General features: G+C 48.2%; 1 protein-coding gene across 3 annotated transcripts in view; it reads right to left on the bottom strand.

Annotated features, from left to right (window-relative positions):
• LOC144133577 (unc-112-related protein-like) overlaps positions 1-26,970 on the bottom strand; it is a 35,249-nt gene that overhangs the window by 7,893 nt on the left and 386 nt on the right. Inside the window, exons 1-8 of one of the 3 annotated variants that reach the window (XM_077666761.1) lie at positions 26,743-26,919; positions 19,224-19,382; positions 9,630-9,863; positions 8,605-8,798; positions 6,963-7,162; positions 2,398-2,608; positions 1,850-2,022; positions 1,529-1,659 (exon numbers count right to left, since the gene is read on the bottom strand). In XM_077666761.1, coding sequence (XP_077522887.1) covers positions 1,529-1,659; positions 1,850-2,022; positions 2,398-2,608; positions 6,963-7,162; positions 8,605-8,798; positions 9,630-9,863; positions 19,224-19,362 — 1,282 coding nt within the window. In that variant the 5' untranslated portion in view covers positions 19,363-19,382; positions 26,743-26,919. Of the gene's footprint in view, positions 1-1,528; positions 1,660-1,849; positions 2,023-2,397; positions 2,609-6,962; positions 7,163-8,604; positions 8,799-9,629; positions 9,864-19,223; positions 19,383-26,322; positions 26,696-26,742; positions 26,920-26,970 lie in introns of those variants that run through there. The other 2 variants (XM_077666759.1, XM_077666760.1) reach the window with 2 other exon arrangements.

Here is a 26,970-nt window from a genome sequence, read left to right as displayed (position 1 = left end):
TGTTTGCACACCACTATACACCATCGAGTCAAATCGGTAAATCTACATTGTGATGCATAAAATTATCAGATGGTAGCGCACGTAAAAGACGGCAACAAATGACACGCCATCGCAGAAATCTGCTTATAAGCATCGGTTTCCACTCCGTATCCTACCTCGTCGGCTACCCTTGGATGTCACCTTAACGAGTAATAATGTGCATCAGACAACCATAGTACTGTCTGGTAGAGGGAAAATAAATAGTGATGCACAGCACGCACCCACATATGTTAGCTGGTGGCGTGCGTCAACGACAAAAGTGAAGAACACGTAAACACGCGTTATACGCGCGCAGTGCCAGCGCCGGCGCAACCCGCAGTGCACCGGGCAGCGCGCGCCGACAGATGGCGACTGGTGTTAAAAGAATCTCGTCTATAACCACTTACGTTTTGTTCCCTCGGCTACTGTATTTTGCATGTAACAAGGCAAACCATAAGGATCTTCTAGGTACATTTTGTTTCAACCATTTAACCTTTGTCATGGTTTCTGCATAGTACGGTGCATTTTTGCATAATGCATGGCGAGTCGGGCTTTCGCTTAGTCCAAGACCACAAAGAATAAGCTATCAGACATTTAGCTATTCAGCTGTCCCGGACATAACATATTTCTGCTGTCAGCTCCCAGCGTAACCTACCACGTGAGAAAATTTTGCACACATGAAGCAGTTCTTCTGGCTGCTTTTTTTCTCCCCAAGTCAGAGGTGCATCCTTTACACGAGCATATTCAGTATCTGATGAGAACCGGTATAAAAATGCATCTGGCGTCAAAGGCATCAAGTGCAGATAAATAGGACTGCACTGAAGAACCATGGCCTAAATAAAATAAAAGCTGACCGATGGTTATTATGCCCAAGGTAGTTAGTTCCCAATGAATCTGCAAAAAAATCATGGGAAATATTTTCTTTTTGATGATATTGTGCCTGTGGATACCTGTAGGAATGATGGAAAAAATAATTATATTAATCTGAATTCTCTTCAAACAGACTCTGATGCCTTAACATGCTTGCTCCTCCATTTGCTCAAACAAGCTAGTGCGTCAAGCATTGCAGCTCTGGTTACACGAAAGCCACCACCGATGCCGCAGAATTGGGAAGATGACACTGCTCATCTTGGTGACATCTGCATGCACCTAGATGTGCCTGTTCCACAAGGGACTGACCAAACAGACATGTGCATTTGCGAAGGCGGCAAATGCTCTGTCTACTGCGCACATGCTTTGCCGTCCCATGCACAAAAATCTTACCTTGACCGTCAACCGGTTGCGTTAATTTGACTGTATATCATTGCCACTGCAAGGCTGCCTAGCGAATCAAGTTCATTAATTCACATACACAGTTGTGCGACAAGTTGCGGGCAGCAGAACATTTAATGAATTGGAAAACGTATTACAATGCAGCGCCTGTGTCGTGTATGATGCTCTAAACACAGCTTGAACATTTTATTTCATATCAAGGTTAAGCACTTGCAGCATCACGGTTGTGTGGGCTCACCTTTGAGGTTGATGACATATGAAGGGCTTCCACCGCCCTCGTATTCCTCCCTAGACTTGTAGATGCACATGCGTGTCTCCTTGAAGATGAAGAACATGCGCTTGAAGCCTTTCAACGTGAATCGCTTGGGCCTGCGTGTAACCATAAAGCCAGAGGCGCAATGTCAATTTCCGTGCCGTAAAGAAGACTGGCTGCTGCTAATGCGTGTTGAAAAGTATGGCGTCAGTGAAAGGCACTGCACGATATGTGCCATGCACACACCTTCAGAGCACTGTAGTCACAACGCATAAGCAAGTTCAGTAAGAGGAGTGGTACACTCACTTCAGGAAGCGCAGGTAGCTGTGCAGCTCGGGCACCTGGGTGATGTTGGAGGTCTCGCTGGCGATGGCCGTGCCCTCCAGGGTCACCTGGAGGTCAGTCAGGGCGGCATCGATGTCATCCTCACCCTGGGAAAAGTCTGGCTGCGAGCTGTTCGCCTGCAGGTTCACTTGGAGCTGCACAAGACGGGGACAAAGTGAATTCTGAATGACTGGCAAGGACGTATTGGCAAATTAAATGTATTTAGGTGGATCAGGGTGCTCTTCCCGAGCAATCTGGTATCGAATAGCTAGCGCAAGCCTCGTTTTTGCATAGACAGCTCTTTGGGAGGCTGATATTTTGCATCTAGGCCTGCTGCTGTCTAAGTAATCATTTTCTTCTTAGAAATTCTTTGTCCTTCCCCACCCCTACATGTGGAGAGGTGGACAGGTGTAGGTGGAAGCTTCACACAGACACCACCGGACATTTTTTGCCTTCATGGCCCTCCTAATGCTGTTGCATTAGAACAACAAAAAACTGCCAGCAAAGCACGTGGGTGCACACACACACACCTGGAGTGCAGCAAAGAGCATCATCTCCTCTTCAGTGCAGTCAATCTCCTCAGTAAGCAGGGCCCAGCGTGCCTGTTCATAGATTTGGTTGATGCGCACAGCATCCTTGCGTGGGTTCAGGTCGTAGAACGAGTAGAACTTGTAGCGCAGCTGCAGCAGGTCAAACTCCCGCACGTCCTGCTCCATCAGCGACAGCGATGAGTCCAGCCACCTGCATGCAGTCAAATGCACTGTCCCTGTTATGTCCCACTGTGTTTATGTACAGTTGGCGCATGTGGGCAAAGAAATAATCAGTGCCAGCAAGTGTGAGGAGCTGGGGGCAATGCTGCATTCCTTGGCTGCTGGGCTGCAAGGATTCTCCTCGAGCACCCGCATCCCGCAAAGTTTTGTGGTTGACTGTACAGTTACTCACACATGCAGCAATGCAGAATGAAAAGCACAACACCCTAACTCAGTTGTTGCAAGCTACGACAATGCTGTTTTGCAGCCTTTGGCTTCGTATGGTGTAGGACTCTTTTTCTGTTCATGAGGCAAAAGGCAGAGCGCCCGATATGATAGACCGCAACTAGAGTAGGGGTGGCCAGACAGCCATGCGCAAGGAGCCAAGAAAATAAATGTTTTTATTGAAGAGCCACATATAAACGGGAGCGTGGCAATTTTTTCAATTTCTTGCAAGGTGGTAACAGTGAGCTCCATACATGCACCGATTGCTGACTGTGCCTCTGCACTTGGACCTGCGAGGAGCCGCAGTTTGACCATCCTTGGAGTAGAGTGTCTAAGCAGACACATATGGAACGAAGTTGTGATGCAGCACAAACTTATTGCTAAGCATTGAGTTTACAGTAAAGCCTTTGCAAGGCTGGAATGAAGTGTGGCACACACTTTATCGGAGCCAGATATTTTGACAAAATAAAATATTCTTGCACGAAGCCAGCCAAGTCTTTCGTGTCAAATCAACAATGGCAAATAAGCTGGCAGAGGCACTTTGTAACGTAAATGCTGCCAATGAGGAAAGACAAACAAGAAGAAGTGGTTCGCTGTAAACAAGCGCAGCAAATTCATTCGAGCTTCAACAGTGCATTGCAGGGGCCATGGGAGTGATGTCAGCGAGCAGTACAGTCGAGCCCGCTTATAACGAACATGAGCATCACGGGGCATCCGTTTGTTATACCCCGAAGTTCGTAGTAAGTGGACCACAGCTTTGAAGACAGTTGCTTGTCAAAACACAAAATTTTTTTCTTTGCGAAGAAGTCCGTGATGGACATCTCTTTTTGCAGCGCAGATCCAATGAGGGAGGTTTCCAGTTTATTTAAAGCAGAAGCGTGTTCTTCGCCGAGGCCCTTGGCATTGACAAGTTGTCTGAGGCTCTCCTCGTCCTCATCAGATTTCTCCGCGTCACTCTCGTCCCGCACTTCAGAAACGATGCCCTCGTCCGTGCACGGTTCCGCGGTGTCGGCGTCGTCATCGACAGAAATAAAATCATTCCAACCATGACCCCCATGTCAGAGTTGACGACGCGCTGCCACAACTCGCCGCCGGGCTGGTCATCTTCCGAAGCATCAGGCTCGGCATCAGACACTGTGTTGACGAAGCCGGCCTTGGGGAGCAGTTCCGCTGGCAAGTGGCCATCGCCTACGCCCAGGCCACTTTCATCATCTCTACCGCTGAATACAATGGAAATGGGCACGGTGTTCCCATCCGGCATCCCGAATCACAACCAGGGCCCGAGATTTCAACAAGAGTGACAAAAGCGCACGAGGGGGGAGACGTGCAACGTGCACAGGCGGCAGGCAATCAAGCTGAAGATATAGACGCACAGCGCCAGCGGAGAGACCAATGAGGGGCGTCCGTGAGCATCAGTGCAGCCACCTCTTGGCTCCTACGGAAGGCCTGCTGCACGGAGCGTGGCCTCTGCGATCAGCACCGGTGGCAGTTCGGTTGATCGCGGAGGCCACATGCGGATTTGCAAGAGAGTGAGGACAGGGTAGCAGCGGAGAAGGCATGTCGGTGCAGAAAGGGTAGCTCGCTTCAAAGCGGCACGAAACGGGGTGGGCAGTTCGCCTGCGATGAGGCTCGGGAAAACATACCAGGTGCCGCGCGCACAAAGGGGCCGGAGGCAGGTTATCTCGCATTGTAGCGCCGGGTTTACGCTGTCCGTTTGCTGTAACCAATCAGGAGGGCTTAATGACAGTCGTTATACATGTGATTTTGTGCCACTGAAACAATGTATATTTGGCGGTCATGCAGGTCTCGTTCGTTATAAGCGAAAGTCCGTCTTAGGTGGGGCCGTTATATGTGGGCTCGACTGTATAGAACAAGCAAAGAGCGCCAACCACACGTTTCAGTCGATTGAATCACCCATCAGAGCAGCAAACAAATCTTGAGATTTGTCACCGTTTGCTTTGCACAGCCACAAGGACATCTAACCGATGCTCGGAGCGACAGGCACCGAGCTCCTTTATTTGCCCGAGTCTCTCTTTCTGGGCCAGTCTACAATGAAGCCGTGGTGTCCCCCGTAAACCAAGCCATGTCTTTTCAAGCTGTTGTTAGCACACTGCAGATGGAGAGGCCGACCAAAGTGCCCAAAGCTCGTCGTAGCGTTTATTTTGCCTCTTGTACTTTCTGCCATGCCAGCTGGCTTTCATCCAACTCTCCACAGGAAGGAGTGGAGCTCTTGTGCCAGCATGCAAACCTCATTTTTCAGTTTTTCTTTTCTTCTTCCTCTGTCAACTTCATCCTTCTGCCTGTTGTCTTTCCTCAGAGTGCACAGCCCAACGGCCCACATAAGCGGCAGCATGGGCGGTTGCACACAGCCACCATCGTTGCTGTTTTATTTGAGGAACATGAGCCAGGCAGCACAAGGAACGACGTTCAATGCAAGGCACCCTGTGGCTTTTGCAAATGCTAGCTTCTTGTTCACGTGCAAGAGAAGAAAAGAAAGCAGCAAGGAGACAACAAAGCGAACAGGTCTTTAGACGCATCGGTCATGTAGATGAACTCTGATATTCTCTGGCAAAGCTGCCAGGTCAGAATTCCAATTCGCCATACAGTGGCAAAATGTGCCCAAGCAGCACTGTATGCTATGAGGCATGGCGGATGGCTCAAGTTTAATTTTCACCAGCTGGGCCCCTGTAACGTGCACTGAAATAATGGTACAACAATGCTTTGGCATTTTGCTGGAAGCTGCAGGCACAAAATCTGGCCTTAGCCTCAGCAGCCAAAAGGTGAGCGAGAAAAAAAAACAGGCAATGCAATTGTTGCACACGAATATAACTTCATCTTGTGGCTCACGAAAAATAACCGGACAATGTACTAGTGGATCAGTCTTGATGAGGTCAGGTGAGTGGTAGATAGCTTTGCTATCTGCAAGTGGCTTATGGCTACTATGTCTGGAACTGGAAACAGAACATGCTCTCTTGTTAATGTGTTTGGAAACAAGGTTTGGCTATGAGAGACACTGCACTGACATCTCACACAGTACACAGACCTCTAGCATTTTGCTTCCATCGAAATGCGGCCGCCGCAGCTGGGATCGAACTTGTGTCTTTCGGGTCAGCAACCAAGCGCCATGAGTACTGAACCACCGTGGCGGCTTATACTCATGACTTCAGCCTTTGCAAACAAAGAAGTACCAGAGGGAAAGCAACATATCTGCAAATCTGTCAGAGCATGCCAGCCTATCTTATCACCGAGAATACTTCACAGATCGTTGGTACAGTTCAAAGTTCTGTACTCTGGTTTTGCTGAATGTTAGCTCTTCATAGCCTGTGTGACAACACTACCTGACAGCATGTTCTCGCTGGGCTAGTTTAGGATCATCGTAGCGGGAGCTCGTGTATGTTCATTTGCCAAAGCTAATATCTGCTGCAGGGCTCCAGGTCCAATTCAATATGATGGTGTCTAGAAACATCATATTGTAACCCAATGCTGCGAAAGAGGCTAGCAGTATGTTTGAAATAAAATAAATAAATAACCCATTGCACTTTCCTTTACCATGCACCATTATCTAAACGGAGTGGACTTTCATTAATTTGAACTGGCAGTGTATTTGAAGTGAAGCTTTGGCCCATCAGCATCAAGTGTTCCGAAAAAGCTCAGCCGTTTTTGGACCCTGCCAGTGCAAATTATCGAGAGTTGACTGTACATGTTTTATTTTATGGTGAGCTGTTCCTAGAACCCCACTCTGAGTGGTCGTGTCACTGAAGCCCTTGGCACCTGTCGCACAAGTCTGCAAGCCATGGCAAGAGAGAAAAAGAGGAGAAACAAGCAGGAAAGAAGGGAGATGAAGAAAGTAAGAATAGAGAAAGAAGCTGTGGGAGAAAAATGCAGGGACCTCGTGGCTCTCATGTTTCGTCTAACCAGTAGCCTAGTGTAGACAGTCTCTTTCTTTTTTGCATCTCAATTCCACTGAAATGCTGGTACTGCGAGTGGGAGTAAAACATCTTTCTTGCGGGGCAGAAGAGTACCATGAGCACTAAGCTGTGGTGTTGCAGCATTAATCGAAGTGGGACAGGGCACAACCCATGAACATATTTTGTGCCCAATGCACAGGCACGAAGACTCACCCAGCATTGAGGCGTGCCCTCTCGACGAGGGTCTTGGGCCTCAGCAGGGCCGCCTTAATGTCCTGTGGCGGCTTGTTGGGGCTCTGGGCAAGCGGCAGCTCATACTGGGAGCTGAAGCTGCTGTCTGGGGTCAGGAAGCTCCCGTTCAGTCCTGGCGGGATCCCGTTGTTGAAGCCTGATGTGTTCCAGTGTGTGACTGACTGCATGCAAACAGGGCAGAAAGGAATATAACTAGGTGCAACAGAACAATTTCTATCTGCGTTTAACGTATCACAATTTGCCCCCATGCCAGTCAATAGGCTTGCCATGCAAAAAGCTCGTGCTTAAATTTATGTGCCTTATAATCTATGCCCACTGCAGGGCAAAGGCCTCTTCCATGTCTCTGCAATTAGCCCTGTCCTTTGCCAGCTGTGGCCACCGCATTCCCCAAACTTCTTAATCTCAGCCGCCCACCTAGCTTTCTGCCACTTGCTGCTATGCTTGCCTTCTCTTGAGATCCACTCCGTTAAGGACCCTTAAGGACAAGCGGTTATCTTGCCTTCACATTACATGCCCTGCCCAAACCCATTTCTTCCTTTTGGACTAGCTTGTCATTAACTAGTGTTTGTTCCCACACTCACTGAGCAATCTCCGGTCTCTTCCAGTTCAGAAGGTGGCTTCTGACTAGCCAATCTTGGCTCTGATGGCACTTAATGAATCAGCGGTGTTCCTCACCTGCAGCAATTAGCATGGGAAGGCAAATGCGCTCTTCTAATGTCCTTGCCAAGGACAGTGAAAAACTATTGGTTCCACCACACAAGGAGATTTCAACATTTGAGCATTGCACAGGATGCAAGAGGCTATGCATGTGAGGCTTGCTTCCCAAGGCCCTTTGCAGTTCTGCTGAGATTTGAAACTTAGCCGGCATGTCACATTCCAACGACATCTTTTATTGGACATATTGAAATGGTATCCCAGTGTTGAGGGAGAACACAATATGCTGTGGTTACCAAATCCAACATTGCGTCTATCTGATTTGCCTTGCACAGTGTGAACTAGTTCATGGCACTGCAAAAAAGTGCCGCACTCAGGCAGCACCAGTTCACCAGTGCCGAACAGACACAAACGCCAAAGTGCAAAGGTCATGCAAATCCCTTCTCTGGTGCACTGTCAGTGCTTTCAGGGCATCAGTCGTTTGCTGTACATGGGCGAAGAGGAATTTTGAGGTCAAGCGCCTCTTCCGCCTCTCGCATGGCATGTTTGACACTCTTGTCGGTTCCTTTCAAGTGTTGCCTTTTTTCCCAAACGACGTGGGAGGCCTTGCACTGATGAGTGCAGAGAAGACATGCCTTGTCGTTATCTGCTACCCTGGGACGCAATGCACCATGCATTCGCAAGCTGACTGCTTGGATGACGTCGTCGTCATCCCTGCATGCTTGGGTTCAGGGAGTCTGTCATCTGCTGCTGTGCGAAATCGGCACCGGCAGTCGAGGAAGTGCAGAGTTTCACTGAACTTGGTCTGTACGACATCTGCGCTTGCTTGAAAAGAATGGCGTCGTGCAGCACGAACAGAACTAGTTCAGGCAGCAAAGGGGAATCGGACAGACCTTGTACCATGTTCTTAGTAATAATAATAATAGGAGAAGCAGCAAAGCCTGCTCACTGAGTGGTGTGGTGATCCCAGGGTGCCATCAAGTGTGCCGTTGCTGTCAGCGCCCTTTGAACGGTTGAACTGGATGCTGTCGGTGCCTTCCTTGGGTCGCTGGCGTGGACTGCAGCCAATGTTACGGTAGTTTCGCTTGAGGTGTTCGTTCACCAACGGTCGGCAAAAGGACAGCTCTTCAGGGTGCCGTATGCCTGCATGACAGAAATAAGAAGACCCCGAGCACAAAGACAGTTGCACTTCTAAGAGTAGCCTTAGTTCACATCTGACAAAAATGCACCTCTCTTTGTTTTTTATCACGTGTGCTCAGTTCAGAGGCATTTGAATGGAGAGACAGCACCAAGTTTGCCAAAAGAGGGAATTAGTGCTATTCGCATGGCACTTCAATTTAAAAGTACACTGAGGACAGCTCCATTCAATTTCTGTTGGTAGTCAAAATCAATAGACTGCTCGACCTACGTCATCAGCGCATGTGTTTCTGGTCCAATGGGCAAAACATGCGCCGTACCGAGAAGGCTCTCGCCGGGAGAAGAAAGGCGGTGGGGGAGCACTCCACACAAGAAAAACTGGTTCAGGACTGAATGTCTACAATTTTGCTCATAGGGCCACACCTTTTTGACGTCACACTGTTTACACCACGGAGAGGTCTATTGTTCACCTCTGTTGCTATGCTGTTTATTTCGCAGTAAAGCATGCGCTTATTACTGAGAAAGTTTAATTAAAAATGGAATCTCTGTTTTCATCATTTGATTCGAATTTGTGGCACCAAGGCTGAAAAAGGCTCTGTGATTGCCATCAGGCAGTGAATGACGCAGTAGCCCAGCCTCAGAGATCCGTGTAAAAACAGGGTTGACATCATTGTAGTTTGTAGGAACATGCGAGTCAGTCACCACAGGCTGACCTGGATTTGTTCTCACGATCCCTTTTCGAACTGGAGATGAGTTCAGCAGATGGAGACGCGTAAATAAGCAGGCGAGAACTTGCACAACATGCCAATACCCATCAACAACACATGCAGTGCCCACCTAGCTCCTTGCAGACCTTGACCACGGCCGAGAAGGTCTTGACTGAGAAGTCTGTCCGCACATCCATGATGCGCAGGTCGGGGAACTGGATTCGCAGTGTCTTGTGCATGGGCGTGAAGTGCAACAAGGCATCGGCCATGACTCCGCACTGGTCGAGTGTCGACTTGGTGCGTGTGAGCCACTGGTTCTGCTCTGGCCACCAGAGGGCATGGTCTGACCAGTCTGTCGGGACATCTGCACACACAGTGAGGAGGGCATGCGGTGATCAGGCACTCGAAATGATCAATTAGTGGCAGGTGACTGAAGCAAGAGTTGTTACACACACGCTATATCTAACCTCTCAGGGCAATGCGGGGAGTGGTTTGCTTATGAAATAACAGTTCACATATACACCAACTAGGAGAGCATGGAACACCTTGCGCCACAAAAACTGCAGTATGTCATAATGTGCCCTGAAGTCGCTGCTGGAGCGCTTCCCAGTTTTGCAACACTGAAAATGAAGCCGCTGGAATTGAAGCCTGAGTGAGTGCGGCATAATTAGTAGCTCCTTGATACCAATAATAAAATGTTCTAAGCTTTAACAAAAACAGACGCTGGGCTGGATTTTGAGCACTTAACTGCACTATAATGATGATGGACACAGAGGCACGGCGGACAAACAGGTGTGCCTTGTGCATCGTCAGTGTAGTGCAATTAAATACACAAATGTCTTCCGGACTAAGCCAGCATCGAAGTATTATCAGGTACAATTTCCAGGCTAGCTTAGTCATACTAGCATCCTGTGCTAAGTAACCAAATAAACTAGCATAAACATAAACAACACTTGCAGAAATACTGGTGCTCAAGCCACATGGTTGACAGAGATGAGCGACAAAAGACTGCCTCTTCTCGCAAAGGTTGACATTACAATCCGCCTTGTCTTCAGTTATTCTGTTTGCCTTAAACTCTCTGCTTACACAAAAGAATACATACATCACAACTTAGGATGTACTGCTACTTAGCAGTGAAGCTATAAATTTTTTTTCACTTTGCTGCTGAGACGTTCTAGTCTTCTTGGAGCGGGGTTGGGTAAGGGTTTAAAATGCATGCTTTATGTGGCGCCAGCTACACACTGGTCAGGGTGTTTTCATCCTGAATATATGAGCCCTGGATATGCTCCCATTCAACCCAGTCTTTCTTCTTTGGTTTATACCTCATGCCTTTGTCACATGGAACTTTCCTAGGACAAAGTCATGCAGTTCAGTTTGTCATAGCTACCAATTGCAGTTCGATGTTTTAATCAACACATTTCTTAACACAATAGCGTTGAAGGTCCATTCTCCAGAAAATCTGGTGTCGGCGTAGTGAGCGAAAAATCACGGGCATGGCTCAGGCAAGCGGTCCCCAGAGAGCAACCTAGGTCACGTGATCTCGCTGCATCATAACAACCTGCCCACTGGATAGTGAGCAAACTGTCCACCGTGGCAGTTAAATTAATGATTGGCCGCTTGGGTAGAGCAACCTGGGCCGCAGAAGGCCCACTGCTGGCAGCACCTCCCATCGCAGGGCAGTGGCGCATCGCTTAACTGCTGCATCAGGAGTAGTACGAGGACTCCCAGGGATCTACGGATGTAAAGGGGTATTCACACGGGGGATGGAATCCCTCCCGAACTGACGGCGGCTGCGTACACGTCACGCCTTCGAGAGTGCTCGCGGCGACGCAGTTTCCGGTTTTGGTCCGGCGGCCGCCGCCGACGGGGGAGGGGACCGTTCGCTCGGCCGCTACGTTCAGTCCCCGCGTCCCCGGGAGATTAGGCGGCACTTGGCAGGGCGCGCGTTGGGGTCGCTGTGAGTGGCGCTCCGCTGTCGACGGAGCTGTATTACTTCTTGCCGTGGATTTTGCGCACGTTGGACGAAGAGGAATGCGTGCACTAATAAAAACATTTTTGAAGTCCAATATTTATGAACTGGTTAGAGCAAGATGCGTTTTGTGGCATACGTCGTCTTTGTGTTTGTCTGCATCTTCTCAGAGTTTCTTCTCTTCTATCTTTCACGCATCTCTTTTTTTTCGTCTAATTTTTCCCCCCTCGACTGTCGGCATTTTCCCACCTCAGATCAGCACAGCCCCGCTCCTTGAGCATGGTAAACCCAGATGGCGGCTTTTGTTGTAAAAAAAAAAAAAATAATAATCCGGTGTCTGATGCGTTCCAGCATCCACAAGAAAACTAAATGCGGCACACGAAGCAGTTTCTGGTATTCGTCCGGGTCATCTTCACGGAGCGTGTTATACAGACTGTGCTGCACACCAAGGGACTTTTCTTGCATCCATGGCTTCACCCAGCACCGCCGCTTTTTCTTGAAAAGATCGTCGTCATCCTCGGTTTCAAGTAGAGCCGCCAACAACACGTACTTGCGCCTTTTTGCGACGTCCATTTCCTGCTCTGGATCCTCTAGCGCCAGAAAGTTCGACGTGTATTCAGATCCGGTGCTGGGAACTGTCTGTTTGTTTCCCTTTTTCGGTTTCTTTTCCCTCTTATCTCCCTTCAATCTTTATTATTTTTTTTAGCCTTCGCTGTCTTCAAAGTACAGCAAAACCGGCCGTCCGGCCCTTTCTTTAACCCCTCCCACGCCGCCCGGCCGCTTCGCGCGTCTAGATCCCCCGCGGCGGCTCCCCGCTGCCCGTGTGAATACTAAATTTGGGAGCGGGGGAGGGGTTTGACGGCCGGTGATGTAGCGCGCCTCGTCTCCCCGTCCCTCCGCGCCGAGGTCCCCCGTGTGAATACCGCTTAAAGTACAGAATGACCTTCTGCACATACGAGAACTAACACATTATGCTCACAACACACCATACCCTTAAGGCGGAGCTTAAGTGTCCCGTCCATTTTTTTTTTCTTCACTGCTAATGCCACACTGCATGCATAAAATATGTATTGTACTGTGTACGTCTGCCAATTTCGTTTCTAAGAGAGGCTAACCTTAATAAATTGTACTGCATGTTCACGTAAACATGCCCAACCACAATTAAATGCCTGTCTCAAAAAAAATCTACAAATAATGTAGCTCCTTTGCCCAAAGTGTACAAAGTTTTTATTCTTAAATTGAAATTGCAAAGCGTCTACAAACTGACACATTTCAAACATGAATACAACACAGAACTACACCAAGTTTTTTACAGCAAATTAAAGAACTAGGTTCCAGATAAGGACAGCAATGTGTCTACGTTGCCTAGTCCCTTTGGAACATATGCAACAGTTTTCACAATGTGAGAAAAACGGGAACTCCTCTCGTATTGAGCTTATCAGCTTCCTCTGTGTCCGCTACACGTTCCGCTTTTTGCAGATAGCGTGGAGCTGCAAATCCTTCAGCCCTATATTGCGTGTTGACCTCTCCGTAAGCCTCGTATCATATCTGCCTCCTCCACACTAAGTCAACATGCTCAAGAGTGGGAGTGTAGATAGCGGGACATTGCGCTGCCCACCTTGCAGGCACAATCTTGTTGCTCTTCCCAACATACTGGTGTAGCTTGCCCAAGTCGATGGCGGGCAGTGTTTGTACTTGCCTAGACATGAGAAGAACTGGCCTTGTATGGTTGAAATTTGTGAGGAAAAAAAAATTGCTGGTGGTTTAGCTCTGGTAACCCTGGTCGAAAGCGAAAAGCTGCATCTCCCTGGCTACGTTCGTGGTAGAGCGACTGGCGGTCTCCACGACAGGCGTCTCATTGAACACACCTAGCGTTAGGCAAAATGCACCAAAGTGCACCGGCGTCTTATGCAGAACCTGCTTTGATGCCCTGCGCATGCAATTCCAGCAGACGCTTTCCCACTCCACTCGGTCAAGGTGTGTGTGACATCACGGAAGGAGTAGGCAGCACATCTGGGGTGCCTCCTCTCCGCAACACAGTGACGGAGCACACATCTGCCGCTCTCCACGGCAGGCGTCGCATCGATCACACCTAGCATTCCGCTGAACGCATCAAAGTGCACTGGCGTTTTATGCAGAACCCACTTTCATGACGTGCGCATATGATGCTGGCAGACGTTTTCCCACTTGGCCAAAGGTCAGTGTCAAAGTCGAGATAGTCGGTGTAACAGCCACTGGCGTCACTGCTGTAGCTGACGTCATGTGTCGAACTTGACTACCACCAGTTATGCTCATGGCTTGACCTCTAGCTACATTCAAGGTCAAACTTGCGGCCCCGCCGACAGCTCGGAAAGCTGGCGTAGTGAAGCTTTTCGCTTAAAAAGAAAAAAGGAGTGGACAACGGAACTGCCTTAACATCAGTTGAGATTTTCAACATGGTCCGCTCTGCTGAGAGTTGCCGCACAGCTGTAAAGCATGCAACGACAACTGCATGTCGTTTTCACTACACTTAAGAGACTGATACACTGGCTATGTGTGCAGACAAGGGAATGGAAAGAGGTTCTCGTTATGACATATATGACGGAAGCCAACGGACACCGAAACCAAGGAGCGCAGGGGATGTCTGTTTTTTTTTTTTTTTTTAATTTGTAGTTTTCATCAATGGGCAAAGAAAAAACAACCACATGCCGCCGGTGGGATCCAAGCACACGACCTCCGAATTTCGAATCATGGGTTCAGATCCCACCGGTGGCATGTAGTTGATTTTTCTTGTTTTTATTAATCTCCCCATTAATGAAAACTACAAATTAAAATAAAAAGACATCCCCTATGTTCCTTAGTTTCGGAGTTATGTGTGTGGTATATCACGCTCAATATGAGCTGCAATGCACAAGATGTAGTAGCAGCCCAGCTCCCAGAGGCGTGAAAGCCCTGTGGTGGTATAAGGTTATGCATTTAGTGGCCAATGAAAAGAACAAAGTACCATGAATATTTGTGCATGTCTGGTGCTTTGTATGGCCATGCACTGACTCACCATAAGCAGGAACTTCAGTTGTTTCACTCCGGATGCATTACAGGTCATGGTGAGCGCAACAGTACTTGCAAATTTTAGTCTCAATCGCAAGCTTTATTGAGGAAATGCCACAAGAAACGCACATGATAACGTGGCAGCAAAGGCATTACTACCACTGTAGCATGTATTTTATTTTGAATTGTCACCAATAGTTAGTGTTTTTTGCATGCTGCCCTATGTAACACCCTCTTTTTTAGGGCCGTTGGAGGTATTTTAACAGATAAATAAATACATAAATAAATTCACACTCTAAAGCAACCAACTTAGTTCTTTCCAACAGCAGTAAATAGTGGAATGCAGTATATTCTACCTTCAACAATGAAAACAAGTACAGAATGGCTGCTGTGTAACACTTTTTTTTCTTTTTTCCCTGCAAGCTAAAGCAAAGTGCAGAGCGCCGTCTGAAAAAAGAAAGCTCTGACTAATCCTTCACTTCCTTGCCACATGACTAATGCTGACTGGAAGCCTCGCACCCCACCTCTGTAAGCAGCAAAACTCCCAACCTTAACCTTATCTCCACTAACAGCTGAACCGCTTCAGAGCACAAGGGCAGTGAGGTTGCCCACACAAGCCAGCCCTCCTGTGTTTGCTCCCGAATCGAAACCAACTGTGTCCCTGCAACGCAACCAATTCCCAAGAGACGTCGCCACTTCCGCTGCCAGCAGTGCAGCTTCCCTGTGCTTTCAGCATCGTATTTGTGCCTCCAACCTTTTTTCTCTTTTTTCCTGCCCCCTTTCTTTCTTTCTGTTCCTCACCTAGTGCCGTCGGAGGGGACAAGTTCTAAAGATAGCCCCCTCTCCCTGACCCTAGCGAACCACACAGCTGCTGCTTCCACAACACCCTTGCCTCGACAGCTTGGCTCCCTTGGCTGGCACGGAATGGAGAGCACACGTGGTGTGGAGCAGCAGTCGCGCCATTTTCACCTCAAACATGTTACAAGAGCTCATTCTGCCCATTCTCTGCATAGGTGCAACAAACGGGGCTTCCCGCCCCCAAGAAACACATTTTCAATACCAACTGTTCGAACAGAAATAATCCAAGAAATGCATGGTTCGAATAGGACCCTCACCCCCAACCGCCTCCTTCAAGAGTGAACCATACCTCTGTCCCTGTCTACAACCATCCTTTAATCCGCTCCTTTCATGGCAGTGCTCTTCAGGGCCCCTTGAAGGTCGCTCATTACTGTGTGGGTGCTGAAGGTTTGCTGTCCATTTCACTCTCGCTCTCTCTTTCTTTTTTTGCAGAATGAAACAGGCCAACCTCTTTCACTTTTCCAGCTGCCGTAAGAACAAAATATGGATGGCCAACGCATTTCTCCCACAATTATATTCCTGCTATAAGTTTCGTGATGAGTAAACAGCATTCAGCATCAAGGCAACACAAGAGCAGAATCAGTGCCAGATTTCACAGCTCCAGAGTCTGCTGCCGCTCGAGATGCCAAAAAGAATATGCATCATTTCAGCTGACCGGAGCAAGCAAAGGTAATGATGTAATGAGCCTTTGAGGGCATCAAAACACTCCCTCTCACAAGTATAATCACTAAGTACTTCAACTCTCAATATAAGGACACTGAAAACAGCAACTGCACTCTGGTTAAAATCTTGCGCAAGAACTTCTTTCCAGTCTTCACTAACTAACCGCTTGGGCAGCACAAGAACATGTGGCTACCCTGACTCACTACAGAATCACTAAAGTTGCGAGACTGCCACTCCAGCTATGTTCATCCTCTCTCAGAAACGGACCTCGGGACTCTTGCCAGGGGCAACACCGTCGCCCTAGTTGCCTTAATTCACACAGCAGACTTTTTTAAGAACGCCACGGGGTGCTGGTACGCAACAGTCTTTTCCACCCAGCTACTTGGCTGGCTCAGCAGCTCTGAACACAGGCACAGCTCTGTCAGCCTACTTTCACACTGCAATTGAGAGGGGAAATGCGTTACTGCTGTCGAATGCGGAAGAAGTTGTCATCGGTTCTTTCACTGTGGTGACAGCAGGAAGGTGGGGAGCAGAGTCGCAAGGAACAGGCTCGGGCCGGACGTCATTACGCTGTGTTCACGCGGTACTTGGCAGCACAGCAGGTCCACAGGTTCACGTGCCTTTGGTACCAAAAACATCTCGAGAGGAGATGTTTTTGTGAGTGCAGGCTCCACTGTTGTGTATCACCTGAGACAGTTCTGCTGACCTCAAACCATGACAGTGCAACAGGCTTTGCTGCCAGCATACAGTTTCACCAAGCGCCAAATAGTGCTGTATAGTTGACAGATCTGCACTGATCTACAGCCTACTGTATCTTCACTGGCTAACCAGTTCTATCTATCCTACCACAATTACTTCCTAGTTTAAGCATGTTTCAAAATTTTCATGTTTCAACAGTCTTACATTCTCGTTACTTAGTAGCATGAAGTTTTGGAATGCATACCTCCTGTCGGTTAATGGGTGTGCTCCGGAAAAATTAAGTGAGTAGGCGCATTCCTTCTTTCCTTGCATGCACGGAACCAGGCAGAGAAGCCGCCTGCCTCGCCACCACGTATATGTGGCAGCGCCCAGAACTATACTCCGTTTCATACATGAGGTGCAACGCTGTGAAAGGTACGGAAGTACCTTTCTCAAAAATAAAAAAATTAAGGGAGGCGTGTTACTCCGCACTTTCTCCGTGGCCGAGTGGTCTATGGCTTGAGAAAGCGACAGCTTGTTGTGAGCAATAAGAGTGCATATAGCCAAGCTCATGACAAATGTGTCATGTAGTAAGCCTGCAGGCAAAAGCATTTACTGTTTCGCTCACCACAAGGAATGCACTACTTTTTGGTCGCGGATGCAAGCAGGGCAAACAAGAACGCTAGCTTTGACAGCGTTGCACCTGATGTATCAAACTGACTATAGTTACAGCCAAAATTAAATAAATAAAACCAATATGCACATGGGTGCAGAGGTAGTAAAGGGACCCTGATAACTCCTCTCACTGAGTGCTGCGCTTTCTTGCGGCAGTTTTTTCTTTTTTTTCTGTAAGTACAACAAAAGCACTCTCACATCGCCATGTGCAGTGCACTTGGCCAATGATATGTCATAAAGCTGCATCTCTGCTTTCTTTTACAAACTTGCGCTTGCGACTGTGCTCTCCTTTCGTCTAGCACAAAAGAACCAACCGTCATTGCTACTTTCGACCACAGAGCAAGAGCCACAAATAACAATGAGGAACAAAAAATGCCGCAAACAGCCGATGAAGAGGTTCCTCCAAATTTTAGCCCAAAATAATTATGCTACAGATAATCACTGCAACGCTGCTGAAACCATACAGCAAGCTTCAGTGGCTGCCAAGCTGACCTCCGCTGGTGCAAGAACTTGGAAGAAAATGGTGGAGAGGATTCGCGCCTGTCCCGCAACTCGGCTGATGGCCTTTATCCCATCTACCTGCAATGATGAAAGGTGGCAGCTGCAGCGGTCCAAAGCTGGGCAGCAGCACTCGCTCAGTCACCCTTCGGTGGAAACCCCACCTCCCACTCAAAATAGACCGTGCCAGGAAAGACTGTCCCTGGACAACGCAAGTCCTTTTTTTTATTTGCTCCACACAAGATAAGGTGCAGGTGCTCAGCTTATACAATGAAAAACAGAAGAAAAAATGAGCGCTATAAGAAGCTGGTGACAACATCAACTGAGACACAAAACAGCAGTGAGCTTTCCTTCCATTTCTTACTTTCATCAGCACAATGGAGGTATTGGGTTAACAGAGGACTGTGAGTGTTAGTGTGTAGCCGGGGTAAATTTCTGAGTTTAGCATTATTTGGCATAGTTCAGGACTGTTGCAAAGATACTTTATAGGTCTTCATTCTTGTAAATACAGCATTGATAACGTGAAAGAAATGAGCGATTTCACTGCATAAGCAACTGCAAGGCAAACGAAAATTGCAGCTTGTGACCGGGCAGCTGTTTTCCGGTGTCTCTGTCTCAATATACAATTGGCCTGGAAGATGAGCTGGAATGTAACACTTTTCTGGAATGGCTGGATAGGCCTGCACAGGCCAGTCTGTGGGCACCAATAGAAGTCTTGCTACATCATCGCCACTCGGGCAACAGCAACATTCCTATCCTGTTCAGGTGTTTCAACAATGATGCAGCAATACAACACGAAAAAAGCCATGTAGGCATCACTGCTGTGTCTGTGCTCTGAAAGGTAGAGGCAAAGCAGTGACAGCCTTGAGCACTCTCTGGACCAGTGGTTAGCAGCCATAACTATGTTGGGGACCCTTTAAGCATATGTAAGCCAAAGACATCAGGGATAAAAGTAGAGACAGCTTGAGCAACTAGCTGTGATAATTTTTCCTAGAGGTCAGGCAAGAGGTAGGGATGCGGAAAAAATTTCACACCACTTCTGTTTTCTTAGAAGTGCTTTAGACACGGGGGGGGGGGGGGGGGGGGGGGGGGGGGAATGACCAGTACAGACTTGCAGCTGATGTATCGTCAATCATCATCACTTTCATCATAATTTCCAGGTATGCACTAGGCTTGCTCTCTGTCTTTTTCGTAGCTTCTTGCACAATGCTGCTCAAAAATTATGTGACCCCAACTTGAGACTACCGTGATGGTGGCCACCAGGAAAGTCTTGGGGGACAAGGACCCTTTGCATAAAACCACTGCTTCAGAAGCTGGTGGGAAAACAAACAAAACGGCAGAGCCAAGAACACTCACTCAGTAACTCGACAAGCTGGAGCATGACACCTCCGATGTGCATGTCACCCTTTACCCTCAGCTTGCGGTCGAGCTTAAGGTCGGTGACATGGATGCACAGCTCCCAGCTGCCATCCACTTTGACCCCGTCGGCTATCATGTTGCCCAGTTGTGGATACACTGCATGAAGGGAAAGAAATGCACCTGAAGGAACACTGCGAGCAAGATGTCCACAGAAATTAGTGTTGTTCTGGCTCAAGAGAAATGGATCCTTCAGATGATGCAGTGGCACTCCATACCACATGAAAAAGCCTCTTACTGTGTGCATAGCTTTGATTCACAGCAGGACTTGCCCAAGCGGGAAGCTTGGATGCAGTTTGGACTTATGCAACAAATGAAAGCACTTGTCTGTTGGCCCCAATACAGGTAATTTACGGTTTATGGGGGTTTAACGTCCCAAAGGCTATGAGGAAAGGGCTCTGGAAATTTTCACCATCTAAGGTTCTTTACCGTGCACTGACATCGCACAGTACACTGGCCTCTAGAATTCCGCCTCCATCGAAATCTGACCACCGTGGCTGGCATCGAAGCCGTGTCTTTCAGGTCTGCAGCCGAGCGCCATAACCACTGAACCACCGTGGCAGCTGTCGATAATTCTGTAGGACTGCATATTTTATGGTGCTTATTAATGGCTAACACTCCATTCCTACTGATTCACAAAAACACTTTTTTAGGGAGTAATGTTCCATAGTTTGTTTGTATGTGCACATACACTATGTACAGTAGAGTCAGTAGTGAACATTTGTGGGACCAGCTGAAATGTCTGCAAGCATTAGACAATATGCATGTTTTATCCCCTGGTATCAGTATCATGCAAGTAGGTCACGAGACAGCACTATAACAAATTTGTTCATCACCACGCGCATCGCAAAATTTTGCTGCTAGCTGTACAAAAAGAAAAACAATGCTCATTATCTGACTCCCTCGCCTGCTACTTTTGTTCAGTAGAATGCCAGATAGGGCTCCAACAAGAAAGCAAGGGCCCCATTAATGCAGAGTGCAGTGACCTCGGGGGGGAATGATAACATGGAATTCCAAGTGCGCAAGCTGCAATGCACACATGGTTTAATGCATCAAAAATGAAATGCTCTTTCTAACCAGTACACTTCGATATTACCAGTTTCAAAACTTCCGATAGGATACATGTATCGAAAAACAGCGGTCCGAGGTGGCCAAAATCCAGGTGCTTACGGATTCTGATTGTTGCAACAATTTGAATCTGTGGTCAGTAACTTGAACTGTGTTCAAGATGCAAACTTCTAGAATGTTGATAAATGCACAACTGCCTGGCAACAAAATAAGTGAAACAGAAAGTAAGTGAGATTTCCTAATTCCTTTTAACTCGTGGCACACATTTTGCAACACCACATTAAGAAAAATCCAGATGACACCACCATTTGCAAGCACCTAGAAAGTGGCTACTGAGACCAGTCACTTTTTGAAGCGGACTTTCCCAGCTCTTATGATCTAAGAGCTCTGCTTTCTAATCAGTGACTGGAAGGTTTTTCTAGCTGTACCAAAGAGCTCTGTTGACATTAATTATTACCAGTGTAAACAACAAATGTCAACATGGAAAAAATAAAGATCTGTGCTGGTCCTTCCTACAGAGATCAGAAAAGCCTTTGCTCAGTTTTCGTTCGGCGCATTCAAAGGTGGTAAAATGTGGCATTGCAGTTTCTTGCCTAGGTGCTGTCATTGCCAAGTCATGCGTGCATGGTATCAGCACAAGTTTTAATCAGCAGGTTCAGAGGCTAAGAATTGTGGGCTTTCCAGATGATGTCTTAGTACTTGCTTGTAGTAAGATAATTAAAAAGGTCAAAAGGGGAGAATCTCAGGATCATTCACAAAAAGATAAAAAGAAAATTGCTGTTCTTCCGTACATTCATCAAACTTCACACCGTTTGAAGCAAGTGGGCAGCAGGTATGGAGTTGATGTTTTATTTTCTGCACCTAACAAGCTCGGCAAATTGTGTGCCATTGTAGATAGAAAGGCCAGGGATGAGGAAAAGAAACGAAGAAAAACAAAAAGAGGGTGCCAGATAAAGCATGGTCTGAGGTTTGTCCCTTGTGCTGAAGGGGTTGTGTATGAAGTGCCGTTCACGTGCGGGAAGACCTACATAGGTCAAACAGGAAGGTGCTTAAATACCCGCCTACGAGACCACAACACTTCTCTGAAAGGGGCTCCGTCCTCAAATCTGGCTTTACATTATAGGAACTGTCCCCGGAATAACCAGCCTGATTCTTCTGAAAAATCATGTACACCCATCCTTAATAAAACTAGAATCCTGTACAAACACAAAGATAAACTAACAAGAGAAATCAGTGAAGCGTTTCATATTCATAAAAACATTGACTCATGCGTGAGCACCCCCCCTGTAACAGTTCATGACTGTGAACTAATGTATCTGGATTTAAGTGATTGATTTATCACTGTGGCTTTTGGTGTTGCGCACGCGCCCGTGGTTGTCAAATGAGTATATTTTGCGTGTTTTTTCTAATAAACTTTCAGTTGTTAGTCAGCGCCGGTCCTGTCGTCGTCTTCTTTCTTTGTCCCTCGTCTACGCGCTGTTATTCCCAGCATCTAATCTAGGCAGCAGCACTTCACAAGCACCTTATCTAGTGAGGTTGCAGATTGTTTACCAAAAGCCCTGGGTGCTGTCAAGTCTCAGCGCAGGCTGTCCATTCAGTTGCTGTTAGTAGTTCTTAAAAAAAAAGGGTCACAGATTGTGCACATAGCCACGTGCATTTTTGCAGGTTGTTCTGTAGCATGCACTTGCGCTATTTTTTCTGAAGACGGAAGAGGCTGTTTTCAGTAGCAGTGCATTCAGAGGTTACCTGGCCCCCGAGTGCCTGCGATTTGTAGAAATTCTACCCGCCAGGCCTGTCTGAAGTCGAGTGAGTTGGTACAATTATCGGCTGACAAAAAAAGAGAGAAAGAGAGATTGATATGATGCAGAGAAAATTGCTTTATTTTGAGTCAAATTAAGTGTCAAGCAAGAAGAAAAGGTTGTTACTTAACAGTCGACACTTGCGGTCGCTTTTCTTTTCGTCCCTGCAGTTGCGCTCTTTCTAACCCAGCCACACGGCTGATATGCCCCTTGAAACTACTTGCTGCAAGTGCTTCTTGTAGCTGCACTGCACATTCGATAAGTTTTATCACCGACTGCTATTTAATGGCACATCCATGAAATGCTGTGCTAAGCTATCCCCCGGTTAGTTACTCTTGCCTTTCACAGTAGACAGTAAAGGCTTCCTGATTTTGCAGAAGTCCATCCGTACTCACTATATAGTTTCCTGTTGCTCTCATGTCTGAGGTGTGCCTTTACACCACTGTTTTCTGCTTTGGAAAGCCCCTCCATGTTAAACAATGAAATAACTTTTTTATTTTTTTTTAACCTTGCAGCGCACCTGAAACAGACACCCAGTTTGTCTGTTCAGCTATGATGATTTTGAGGAAAAAAAAAAAGGATTACAATGACTGATCCTACAGGTAGAGGATCAACAGTGGAACTGCAATGTTCACAAACAAGGGGTTGCTCTCTTAACAGCTGAGGGGAGCAAAAGCACACGTTTTGGAGTACTTGCAATAGCAAATCCCCCCAGCATGACAAGAAACACGACCATTGTGGGCCCATGTCATGAACTTAAAAACAACAATGTGACCCTGAACAGACGACGGCCCTTGTCTCTGCCTACTCTGCCGAGAGAAGGGAAGGATATAAGACAAGGAAGCGGGAATAGTGTAAACACTACAACAGTCGCTTTGGCGCAGTTTTCCACGAATCCTGAAGTGATGGCTCTGTGCAAGTGACTAAACAATTGGAGCTTGTCTTGCGAAAAACTGCCGAGTTCTTTTGTATTCTTTCTACCCCAAGTTGAGTTTAGGTTTAACCGACAATTTCTTGGCAGCCCTTGGCAAGCTGCTTGTAGATGTTCTGAAGTGATATAGATATTTCCTTAAGACTGCCTTAAACGATGGAGTTGCTTAACTTTTACGCAGAATAAAATCTGTTTCATGAGCACTCAAGTGCGTCAGTTTGTTTCCTACTGTTGCCTTTTCTTTTTCTTTTTTTTTTAGAATGTCATAAATATTGCGGAAAATAGCAAGGCATGCACTGTTCAAGGCAAAAATGTCATTTGAACTGGTGAAGGTGAATAGCCGAAGGATGAAGATAAATTCGGAACAGGAGAGTTGTGCTTTACTTTACAAAATAGTGACTGCTTCAAAAAAAATAAAAAAATTAGTTGCCCAAGGAAAGGAAATAGCACTGTATCTGTCTCACATCTCAGCAGACACCTGAACCACCCAGTAAGGGAAGGGATAAAGGAGGGACTGAAAGAAGAACGGAAGGAAGAGGTGCTGTAGTGGAGGGCTCTGGAATAGTTTCATCTAAAGGCTGCTGCTGGGGTTCAAACCCGGGTACTCCGGATCAGTAGCTGGGCGCCCTAACCACTGAGCCACCACGGTGCGGCGGGTAGAGCTTCACAGTGATGACATTCAGGCTCCAACCTCTGTGACATTAGCAAGAGTGAGAGGCATGTAGACTTGGTCTGTACTCCTTGGAATGACACCACCCAGCTGTTTCTTTGACACTGGACATGGTCCTGTTGAGTTATTGCACACCCCTGAGGTGTTGCACACCTAACACTGTGAGGCAAATCCCCAACAAAATTTCACCAGAATATATATAACAAACAGATGTGCATTCTACTTGTCACATCTAGTTCAAGATGTTCAAAACTAAGCCAGCTGTGCGGTGCGCGAATTCCCTCGCCTCGCCGAAGACCGCCTCCGCTCGCAGCACGAGACTTCCCCTGACACGAGGTGTAGTGGGCACACGCGCCGCCTTCTACTACACGTACAACGCGTGGGCAGGCAGCGACACACGCGCGCGCGCATACCTCGCTGCTGTGCTGCGTCTAGCGCAAGCGGCGCACCTACCTGCCTACGCTACGACGCCGGCCGCTGTGCAGCTAGCAAACCCGGCCCCTACGCTCGCCTCGCTTCTCTCCTTTGGTCGACCGCGAAGGCCAGCAGATCAATGCCCCACGCTCATCGCTGCAGTGAGGGCCGCAATTTGCTCGCGGAAGTGAGGACGGAGATCGCGTGGACGATGAAGCTGTCTTCGATCGTAATGCGCGGTGAAGGTGCAGATTCCCTATGTGGGATGGTAAAGACGACTGCGTCATCATGCGCTTTCGAAACGCCCCCTCTCAAAAGACGCCAGTGATGGGAACACTCGTGTTCGGGGGTGCGTGGCGTCGGACATCTTACTCCAGACTGCCGCTACGAGCAGGTGCGGCGAAGTCGAGGCGGAGGAGGAAGACCCATCGCGCGTGTCATACAAGGCACCTCGCAAGCGGGAGGTTTTAAAAATATCGCCGCCGGCGCTCGATCAAGGCAGCTTTTGTGGCCCGTGGAGAGGAGAGGCGTCGCTTTGTCCGCTGAAACTTACACGAGGATGGGAACAATAATTGCCCGGTCTGTAACGCGCGAATCTGTCACCAGTGCTGCACTAGTTTTCTCTATTTGCCGGACAGCGTTAATTCTCCAGTTTTAGAACGCACGACAAAGCGCGTATTTCTTTTTCTATACTTGCGACCTGCCAAGTCGGAGGAACTTATTTTTGTCGTTTTCCGTTCCGAAACCTGATCCACGCAACGCGTCGTCTGCTCGGCAACGGCTAGGCTCTGGCGTTATTTTGGATTCAACGTCGCTACAAAAGCCCCAACAAAGTTTGCTTTGGAACGTGAAGTCGGCGGACTCAACTGCCGCCAACAATCTCAAAAGCGAAAAACAATTATGCGAGTGCGCTCTGGACGACGTCGGAGATAACTCCCCCTTCCCCAAATTCTTCGTTCAAAAAACATGCCACTCCGTTCGCTGCCCCGCCGGGCGTCTGGAAAAAAAAGTGGGTCGAAACAAAAGCCATGCATCAAAGCACTGCTCGTCATAAAGTTGGCAGCAAAGGCTACTCCGCCGTATACAAGCCGCTTGCTGCAACGGCTGCTACATCTTCTCGTACTTCCGCGGGTGGCCTACGATTAATTGCGGTGCTGTTTTTCGAAGAACTCGTTTCTCCCCCTCCAAGTAAGCGTTCTCAAGGCGACATTCATTAGGCAGCTAGCCGCGAGTCTTCGTGCACGCTTGACGACAGTGGTGCGCAGTTGCGTAAATGCAGACGACTGTGTACCTCTGCTCTCCTGTGCTTCCGGAATCCGGTCGACGATGGGCTACTGTACTGTTTCGACGCGCCAGGAAGGCACACAGAAAATAAACGTAATAAAGCCACAAGTGCACTCGTATCTGGCGGGACTCACCGCAAGCGTTGAAAGTGCGGCCAACGTTTTTAGAACGCGGGATCTTCGGCACCAAATAGAATAACTCTCGAAGGAAAGCCATTACGACTAGCTGATGCTCAAGTCTGACAAAAAATGTTCGAACGCTGCATAAAAAAAATATACGAAGACAGCACATAAGTACACTTGGCACTGCCCGTTGCCGATATGTGCCGCTTTTTAAAGAACAGCTGTAGCAGCTGTTGGTTGTTAACGGATACCACAAACGGGATAAAATGCACGAATGCAAATCAAAAGTGAAAAGGAATGAGAACACATGCTTTCTTGATGCGTTTTAGTGCCCCGACACGTATACGAAACACGCGCAGCTATGGAGGGAAGTTTATCATACCGCACAGGTCGTGCGCGTTATGTTCCAATAAATGTGCGCTCGCAGTACAGTGGGCACTTTGAGCCTAAACAGCTGCCACACGGCTGGCCGGGCAGACACGTCTCTTCGTGAGTGTAAACCTGCGGCTGCGCAGTCATCGATGAGCTTCGGGTAAATATCCGGCGTATGAATCATGACGCCTTCGCTCAATGCTCAAATCGCACTGTCTGGCCAAAATCCGTCTGCTCGAAACTTCACATCGTAAGAAGAGAGGGACGTCCCAAAATTATCACGGCCGCTGCAAGAACATCAGAAAGCGTTGAAATGTGCCACCGGGGTGTTTTCCGCCGCGATGCATTTTAGTCACGGCTATCCGGTTACATTACTCACCATAGCGCGGCCAAGACGGGTCGGCGGCCAGCGTCGGCAACTTGCTCGCCGTTGCGGTGGAGAACGCACTTACATCGGCCGCCATTTTCGCTTCGGCACCGTAGTACGGCTGAACGACGATGCGCTCGTCCGATCTCTTTTCCCGCACTCAGCGGCGAGCTTCTTTCTCAACCTCTTAACGAAGAGGACCACAACAAAGGCAGAGAACAACCACTACAGGTCGTACGCCGTAACGAGCTCCATTGCTTGTGTATACACTTCGTTCAATCGGCTTCTGCGCCAGCGCCTGACTGCACCTAAACGTGGGCTCAGCGGCCTCTTCCCCTCGAGCACGCCCCAACGCAGCCGAGCCCAGCGCAGGTCGGCGAAAAGTGAAGGAGGCCGCAGCGCCAGGCATGACCAAAAGTGTAACCCACGAACCTTTCGACGTAGGAGCGACGTGGGGGCTCCGCCGCTTTTTGGTACCTCGCCAAGGCGTCCCAAATAAAATCGGGTGCCGCTCGCCGCGGAGCAACCAGAAGCTCGTCGGCACCGCGCCATCGCGTCTAGCTCCCTTAGCGCCCAGTCAGCTTCCTTCTCCAGCACTAGATCGGCGACTGAACGCCTCGTTTCAGCCACAAATCACCGGTGACAGCCGGTCGCAAAGTT

This window comes from Amblyomma americanum, chromosome 5 (assembly GCF_052857255.1).
Source record: "Amblyomma americanum isolate KBUSLIRL-KWMA chromosome 5, ASM5285725v1, whole genome shotgun sequence".
In the NCBI taxonomy this organism is placed as follows: Eukaryota; Metazoa; Arthropoda; class Arachnida; order Ixodida; family Ixodidae; genus Amblyomma; species Amblyomma americanum.
The sequence above is the reverse complement of the archived record's forward strand: the minus strand, read 5'-3'. Positions and strand labels throughout refer to the sequence as shown.